The 9150-nt window shown below is 46.0% G+C and overlaps 1 protein-coding gene across 2 annotated transcripts in view; it reads right to left on the bottom strand.

Moving 5' to 3' along the window:
* Positions 1-1512: 1512 nt before the first annotated feature.
* The window catches only part of chd7 (chromodomain helicase DNA binding protein 7), a 72006-nt gene continuing 64368 nt past the window's right edge, over positions 1513-9150 (bottom strand). For both annotated transcript variants that reach the window (XM_058632944.1, XM_058632945.1), the window contains exons 33-41: positions 8840-9006; positions 8045-8299; positions 7783-7953; positions 7451-7684; positions 6659-6874; positions 6404-6544; positions 5730-5834; positions 5464-5644; positions 1513-4787 (exon numbers count right to left, since the gene is read on the bottom strand). In XM_058632944.1, the coding sequence (XP_058488927.1) occupies positions 3790-4787; positions 5464-5644; positions 5730-5834; positions 6404-6544; positions 6659-6874; positions 7451-7684; positions 7783-7953; positions 8045-8299; positions 8840-9006 (2468 nt within the window). In that variant the 3' untranslated portion in view covers positions 1513-3789. The remainder of the gene's footprint in view (positions 4788-5463; positions 5645-5729; positions 5835-6403; positions 6545-6658; positions 6875-7450; positions 7685-7782; positions 7954-8044; positions 8300-8839; positions 9007-9150) is intronic.

Here is a 9150-nt window from a genome sequence, read left to right as displayed (position 1 = left end):
TGTGTCTTTGAATGCAACACGGGCTGTTCACGAGATCTGTGTAAAAACCCTTACTAACTTGATCTAACCTCAATTCAGAAATGAGGTTTTTGTGTCATTAGGACCAGGTTTTGGTCTCCATGAGGACTACTGGTCCTGACAAGGTCAGTGTTTATGACAGAGATGATCCTGACACACAAACACACAAACACACACACACACACAAAGTGGGGTCTGGCTGTCAGTTTGTGTCTTGTCAGCAGGACCAGTGGGAGAAAGGCCATTTTTGACAGTTGGCTGGAGACACACACACACACACACACACACACACACACACACACACACACACACACAGAGAGAGAGAGGGAGGGAGAGAGAGAAAGAAAGAGAGAGAGAGCGAGAGAGAGAGGGGCGAGGCAACTTGTAATTTCCTGTTTTCTTCGGTTGACCTCTGTGTGACCTCACGTGCTGATATATGACCACAACATCCATATTTAATCAAACAGTTTGATTTATTTATACCGGCGTCCTCTCACTGAGAGTGTCCGCCGTGTCCTTCATGTCCCCGCCATCGCATGGAGACATGTCCAAACCGTGATGATGATGATGATGAAGACAGTTTGAAGTCTCTTCTTCATGAAAGAGAAACAATCAGACAGTTTCTGTTTTCCCCAAATACATTTTTTTGTGACTTGACTTTTTGTAGTTACGTTCTTGTTGAGGATGCACCTGTTGTGAAAAGAAAACTTTAATAAAAGCATGAATGAATGAATGAATGAATGCAACGACAGCCAGACCTGAGTTCTTCTTGCTTTGGAGACGGCTCCCAAATATTTGCAAAATGATTCTGTGTTGGACTTTAAGGTCCGGTGCTTTTTCATCCAGTTTTTAAACTTCAGACGTTCATGAAGCACAAAAAACACACTGAGCTAACGACACGTGTCACTTCAGACTCCGTCTGACACTGAACGAGTCACTGAACGGAAATACAGCTGAACGTGGTTGTGATTGGGCTCACGATGGCCGGCTCTCAGCTGTGCTGTCACTTAATCCACCACGGCGCCGTACATCGTCGCTGCTAAATGTTGGAGATTAACACATGTTTTCAGGATTTGCTTTAACTGATCTACAGTTGAGCATCGTTTGGTGTGATTCTTGTGTCGGACATCGCCCAGTGTCCTGCCCAGCATCTGATACATGCAGCGGTAAAGATCTGGATGCATTATTATGACACGGCAGAGCCACAGCACTCACTCAGCCACAGACTCAACATTCTAGCATGTGCTGAACTTTTCTCCACAGACTTTTCCAAGACTTTCACACAAAATTCCAGACTTGTCGAGGTCTAAAAAACACAGTTTCAAAAGTCAATATTTTTGAAGACCTTTAAGATCTGGAGAGGTTTTGGCCCAAGATTTTGGTGGTGATCAAGACAAAGATCCAGACTAGTTTCATCAGTGTCACATTGAGCTGTTAAGTGAAAAGATTTGTAAATATTTAATCCAAAGTAAAAAAAGAGAAACAGACGGTGGATTTGGTTTCCTAGGCGAATATCATGATTCACTTTTATTAAAAGCATCATAGCTACAATTCATCATACATGATGTCTCCAAAAAAAAAACAAAAAACAAAAAGACACACACCAAAATAAGAGAGGAAAAAAAACAAAAAACATTTACATGGTATGTCTGTAAACTTCAAGGCTAGATAAGAATTTTGAGGTAATGCTCTTCAGCTTGCTGGCTAAAAGTAACAAAAAGTCCATTTTTTTTTCCAAGAAAAGTAGCTAAGTAATATAAAGGTACCTGATTATTTTAACTCTTTAACACCAGTGCATCAACAGGAACAGAGTGAGACAAAATTGATTGCAGTACTTATTTGTCATCATTTACAGTTTTAGTTTTGTTTTTCTATTCATATGACACTTGTGGTTATTCATATAGTGTGTGTGTGTGTGTGTGTGTGTGTGTGTGTGGGGAGAGAAATGTTGGAACATTCAAAAGCTGCCTTGGTTATTGCTGCTGTCTCAGCATTAGAGAGGAGACGCGGGCGTCTTTGTCTCGCTGCCACTTTCTGCCTCTCTTCATCTGCCGGGTTGTGTTAGCAAATGTTAATCATACGACCTGGCCACATTTGTTGTGTGTGTGTGTGTGAATGTGAGTGTGTGTGTGTGTGAGTGTACTTTCAAATATTTGAATCACCGCAGCGTTCAATTCATCTCAGACACTTGAACTGGCCTCAGGAATGGAAACAAATCAAACACCTGCCGCGCTTTTCAAGTATTTAAATCAACTTCTTGAATCGAAGGAAAAAAATAAATCCAAAAACAATAAAATAAAAACGTGTCCAAACTCTTGTTGAACGAGCGTCTCAGTCCCTGTCCTGTTCTGGCCAGGTCTGGTGTCAGTGTGTGTGACTAGAGCAACAGTCATTTAAAGAGAAGGTCATGAGGGAGCAGCACTTGGTCTGGAAACTAATGGGATGTGAAGGAAAAGAGAGAAGAACGTCTTTTATTATTTAAAAAAACAACAACAAAACAAACGTGGCAGCGACCAGGGAAAAAACCCACAAAAACAAAAACATGTGCCCCCTTTACATAGAACGAAAAACCTGAAACCTCACATCATCCACGTGTGCGTGGACCAGCAGACTCCGCCCACTCACTGAAACGTTCACGACGAGGAGGGGCTGGTTTTTCAGCGGCTGAAACGGACCAATCAGAAAAGCCCGTGTGCCACTCCTGAGCCAAAACCAGCCGCCTCCATCCAGAGTAGACGAGGAAGGAGGAGGAGGAGGAGGAGGAGGAGAGGATTCAGACGTAGCAGTGGAAAGACTTTAAGATTGTTTTTTTTTTTGTTTTTTTTAAACAGTGTGGGACTGAGTTTAATCAGTTCAGCACACACACACACACAGCTGGAAGGACGTCCTCTCACAGTCACATGACAGAGGGGTTTAGTGTGTGTTTAGTGGTGAGAATGTGTGTGCGTGTGTTCAAGTATGTGACTGACGTGTGTGTGTGTGTGTGTGTGTGTAGTCAGTGTGTGAGACTGAGTTTTCTTTTTTTCTTTTTTGTCTAGTTTCTGTTTCCTCCTCAGTGTCGACCTGCTCTGATATGTGTGAGAACTACAGTCTGCTCTGAAACAGAGCAGCTCAACTCCATTACCCACAATTCCTTTTTTGCAGCAGCTTTGTCAGACAGACAGCCGGGTCAGCTGTAATGCTGTTTTCTTTCTTTTTGTTTGTTTGTTTTTCTTTCTGCTGCCGACGATTAACAGCAACAAAACAGTTCAGACCAAAGAAAGAAGCAAAAAAAACAAAACAATCCAAACGACAGAGCTGAAAGCAGCAATAATAATAACAAAAATAATAATAATAATAATAGCACTATTGGAACCTCGTGAAAGTCCTGGTTTGAGGGATTGAGGAAGAGAAAGTTTGTCAGAAACCAGATAGAAATAAAACTAAAAACAACAGTCTTTAAAGAAGAGGAGCCGGACTCTGAGCGAGCGGCTGTGAGGACTTTTCCCTGACTACACACACACACACACACACACACGCGTGCGCGCACACACGTACACACACACACACACACACACGTACACACACACACTTCATCCTCTCAGACGCAGAGTAAATATACCCGCCCAAAAAGAAAAAAAAGAGAGAAAGAAAGAAATCATCATCAACAACGTAAAGAAACTGGTTTCATAATAGTTTGGATATTTCTGGTGGAGGCGTGTAAACGTGACAAGGGGGGAGGAGACAGGAAGTGGGAGGTCAGAGGTGAGGAAATGTCCCAGGGCTGTTCAGTCACTCTTGTCCTTCAGCGGAGACTCCATCTCCGTCTTCCTCTCCTTCTCCAATCCCTCCGTCCTCGTCAGCCTCGTCTCTCATTTCATCCTCTGCTCCTTCCTCCACCTCCTCAACTAAGTCACTCTCTCCTCCCTCCTCCTTCCCGTCATCATCGTCCTCCTCGTCCTCGTCCTCCTCCTCTGCTGCTGCGACTGTAGCTTTTAGACCCTTCCTCTCCGCCCCGGTGCCTCTCGGGGGAGTGGAGGACATGGAGTTTCCGCCCAGGACTCCGGCCATGGCGCTCTGCAGCTCTGCGAGGGTGGAGGCGGCGGGAAAGCCGGGCAGACTGAGGCCGCCGAGGCCCGGGGGGAGGAACATGGAGGGGTAGAGGAGGCCGGGAGCCATGGTGGAGAGGAGGAAGGGGTTGAACGCCAGAGAATTGGCGGACATGCCGGCAGCTGCCAGCAGGGCGGCGGCATCGCCGTTGATGGATGCCTCGGCCGAGTCAACAGCTGGCATCTCAGCAGCCGCAGTGACATCATTACCCGATTTCGCGCCTTCTTTCTCCGTCCTCTTTTTGTCCTTCCCTGCTCCTTCGTGTCCCTCGTCCTCATCGTCGTCATCATCGTCCTCGTCTCCCTCCTCTGCCTCCCTCTTCCTCCTTGACGTCGCGCCGCCGTCTCCCTCCGTTGTTCCGTTTGTGTTCGCCAACGCTGCCATGGCGGCGCCGGAGTGGGAGGAAGCGGCGGCAGCGGCGGCCGTCATCAGGTTGCCGCCGAACAGCCCACCTAAGCTGAACATGTTGGGGAGGGCGGCCATGTTGGACAGGCCTCCCATTCCAGGCAGCATGAGCGGCAGCATGGAGGCGGCGGCGGCGCTGGCAGCAGCCTGCTTTGGGTCGGAGGCGGGAGGGAAGGCCATGAGACCAGCGGCCAACTGAAGAGACTGGAGACTCTGGAGAGACGACAAGTCCATCCCTCCAAACAGACTGTTCAACAGCAGTGGGTTGATGCCTCCTGAAGACACACACACACACACACAGACGGGGTGAACACAGGAGCTTTAAGCCTCTGTCACAACAACATTTGCAGGATTTTTAGAGAACCATCGTTTTGTCCTTTCATTCACACGGACGCGGCATTTTGGGAGCAAACCGGGCCACGGGGACACCACAGCGACGCCACAGCGCCACCTATCTAACGTCATCCAGTGGAAATGTGGAACTACGTGTCAGGAAAATAACATGGCTTATTATGAAACAGCACTATTGTCTCTTCATATTGATGAAAATATCACAAACCCCTTGATCAATTAGGTGAATACATTTTTCAGTGAATAAACTGAAATTTAAATAATGTTGTATTGATAAAGTAAGACGGTTCTTTTGGTTCCAGTTCTTTTTCAGTTCAATATTCTTTCTCCAGTTTTTAGTTCCATGGCTTTAGAGAGCTCAAGGTTCTAACCTCAGTCTCTAAGGCCTGGTCCTCATCATCACAACACACCTGACCACTGACTGTTCCATTTTACACACGTTCTGGTTCTTATTTCAACAGCAGCTCAAACGACACACTAGACCTTTGTTCATTTTAATAAAATGACATTTGGGAAACATTAGACTCCAGAGTTAAACAGGTATGACCTGCAATAGAAGGGAATCTTATTCTGTATTTTAATTTCTGGTTGTTTTTGTACCTGCAGATGAAGCAGCGGTTGCCAGCGACGCCTGAGCAGCCTGAGCGGCGGCCGTTGCCTGTGCGACAGCTGCTGCTTTGGCGATTTCGGATTTGGGTCGTCGTCCCCGGCGGCGGACGCCCTCCTCCCTGACCACAGGGCCGGTCAGAAGGCGGTCAAACATGGCTTCGGGGAGGAAACCCTGTGAGGAGGATCACTGGTTAGCAATGATTTTTGTGGTCCGTCAATCAGTGAGTGCGTCTGTGGATTTGATCTTGTTCACTAACCGACTGTTTGACGATGTCTGTCCAGTCAGGAGCGACGGAAAACTCGGGGTTCTCCAACAGCCATCTGGGAAGCTCCTTCATTGGTGGAGCCATGGCCCCGCCCATCTAATAAACCAAAAACAAACAGGAAGTGAAATGAGTTAAGAGATGAAATAAAACATGATTCATTGCTTTCATTTTAAATGATGAAATGACCAAATCTGATAAGTTCTTCACTACATATGTTTATTGCAGAGGTTTATAAAGAGTTGAAAAATGATGTACAATCATTCTTGGTTGAAATGTGAGAGTAAAAACCACCTTCATTTAACTCTGCTTGTAACTGACCTGCCTGGATTTTATACAAAAGCTATAAATACTTTTGAAACTTGAAATTTGCAAAAACAAACTGCGCTTTAATCAATTACAAATGATGAATCAGTACATCTTAAATAAAGCCATGCAAATCAAGTATGGGACAATTAGAAAACTTAATGACACTGTAATCCTGACAGAAACCCAATAATGAAATAAAAACATTTGTAGCCTTGTTTGTTTTGTTTGAATCTGTATTTCTACAAATGTCGACTTTCAGGCTCTTGGAAAGAGCTTTGACAACAGCTTTGACAAATGGAAGATCATATTTTGAAAATGGAACCCCTCTGAATCTGATCTCATGGTTTATATCAGCTGACCTTGCGTCCATTGCGTCTGTTGACCACAGGGACTCTCTCCTCTCCGGTCAGCGTGTTGATGTCGATCTTGTTGGGGTTTCGACAGCGATGGCGCTTCTGCTTGGGCTTCGAGAACTGAGACAGAAGCAACTCCTCACTCTTCTGTAGCAACAAGAGAAAGAAAGAAAGAATGAAAGAAAGAAAGAGTTTAAGCAGAGGAGCGACAGCCTGAGCTTCATCAGTTACCAGGTAGAAAATGAAGAGTGGGGTACGTACTGGTGTGTATCCAGTCATGTCCATGGCGTACGTCGGGTGCTGCCTCAGCCACTCTCCCAGGTCTTTGCTCGACACCGCTGCGTCTTCGTCTTCCAGACTTCCAGAAGCCAGAGACCTGGCGCTGGGGCTCTGATCAGGGACGGTGATGGACCTGTGGGCACGGGAGGTTTCCTGAACCGCCTCCACAACCGCCACGTCAGCATCATCCTGAGCGCCCTACACGGTGGCACAGAGGGAAAAAACGTTCATTCCTATGTACAATAACGTTCTTTAAAAGTATAAAACCCTTGTTATTGGTATCTGCAGGCTTAAGGAAAACAAATGTAAATCTGATGAGATTTAAGACCTTAAATGTACAAAATAGGCTTTAGTTTATTTGCAGACCATTGATAAATAAGGTGATGTTAATCTGTGACATGTTTATTGTCACATTGTAAGCGTGGACGATTTCCAAACACAGAGAGAGCAGATGAAAATGGTCGTTATGTGGAAATGCAAACCACAGGTTTGACCAACTGTTGTCAAAGACCTCCAAACAAAATCTAGTTTACTGTGTTGATGGCATTTTAAAAACTTTGAAGGTTTTAAGGGATAATTGTTCTCTTAACCTTAGACTAAGGCCTTCATTTTGGACAATTTAGGACTTTTCAGAATTCAAAGACACCCAGTGAATTAGTTGCTGTTGAAACTGGCCCCAAAAAATGTATAAGGAATAAGTGACCGTGGATAATGACATGACAATGAGAACAAAAAGTTTGAACTGCCGAGTCAGCATTCCCATGAACTGCGTACCCCTCCTGCTCTCTTGTTGCCCATGAAGAGCAGCTCCAGGCCTTCCACATTTTTCCTGCGGCCTCTCCTCCTCCTCATGATTGGCGGCTCCGCCTCCAGTGAGCCATTGGCTCTTTGTCCAGAGGGCTGGGCTTGTTGCAGCAACTCCATCTGGGCCTTGAGGGAGGGGCTTGCGACCAGGGCACTTGGAAAACCGGCCAATGAGGGCGAGGCCTTGTGGTGATGGTGCATACCCTGCATGGCAAACATCAGTCAGTCAATAACAACGCAATTATTCCACAGCAAAATGTTTCAATCACGGTGCAGGCGGGACGACGCGGGACGACACTGACCTTAGTGAGGTCTATGGCCTGACTCTGGGTCTCAGCAGCAGAGTGACTCTCTCTCAGCTGAGCCACCATCTCCATCAGGTTGCGTCTCTTGGCCGCCCGCTCCGCCTCTATCTCAATCTTTCTTCTCCTCCTTCTCCTCTGGCGGGGTAACGTCAGGCTCAGAGCGCCCTCCTGCAACACCAGGTCAACCATTTACACCCTTCATCACGTTAACGACACCTACAGTAACTGCAACGTGTGTCAGGAAGACACAGACACTCACATGAACCTGTGTCGATAGTGTTTTGTCTTCACTCGCGCTGTACGGTGTATGGATGCCCGCCATCGTCAGCTCGGCTAGGCTCCGCCTCTGCAGCGGGCTGTCCGTTGCCGTGGCTAATGCTGCTGTGGTTACTGAGGAACTATGTCCCGGCAACATGTTGCCAACCAAGTCAAAGATGTGGCGTCTGTTGACGGGCCATTTTCCCTTCAGGACGGTGTCGCAGATGTTATCCATCCTGTTAATCATCACTCGATCCTAAGAGGCAGAGAGAGAACATGAGCGCTTACACACACACACACACACACACACACACACACACACACACTATATTTCTGTTTACTTTAAATTCTGAAATTCGACCCAGCAGATATGGGACTTTTAATAGGAATATTTGATTGTATTTTACTATTCATCACTTTGTGAGTCTTCAATGGCCGACAATTACTGTGCAGACATTTTAAATTAAAAACCTCAGCTGTTCAAACTCTCTTCCCTGGACAGGAACTAAAGATACAATATGCAACATTTCTGCATTGTGAGTAGCGTAGCAACTGTAGCCAAAACATTTGAAGCTCAAGTTTGAGGTCTTGCTTTTCCCAAAGTGGCAGCTCAAACGCACAGAAGGAAGATCAGTGATTACTGATCATTTTAACTCAACGTTTATGTACAAAAAACCTGACGATCATTTCACAAAAAACAGAAAAATTACAGGATAAAGTCTTAAGGTGATGATGAATGATAAATACCGAACATTTATAAGCGATTGGCCCTCAGTTTCCTGTTAAAAAGACTCACCTTAGGCCAGAATGAGAAGCCGTATGCTCGCTCCTGTAAGGCCTGCAGCACAGACGTTTCTGGCAGGTCGTCGGGGCAGAATCCATCTCTGGTTTCGTCACGGGCCGAAGTGCTCAGAGACGCGATGCTCTCCTCGTCGAAGTTCTTCTGCTCTGATGCGGCGCTCGCTGTGCAGAGAGAGGGACAGTCATTCCACATCTCTTAATTAAAAAGGCCTTTCAAAGCGCTATCGAGGGATCTAAACTCATTTTATTCTCCAGCCCCTGGAAATTAGACTCATTAAAACTCTGCCAAGTCATGAGGGGAAACAC

Source organism: Solea solea, chromosome 1 (assembly GCF_958295425.1).
Source record: "Solea solea chromosome 1, fSolSol10.1, whole genome shotgun sequence".
NCBI lineage: Eukaryota > Metazoa > Chordata > Actinopteri > Pleuronectiformes > Soleidae > Solea > Solea solea.
The sequence above is the reverse complement of the archived record's forward strand: the minus strand, read 5'-3'. Positions and strand labels throughout refer to the sequence as shown.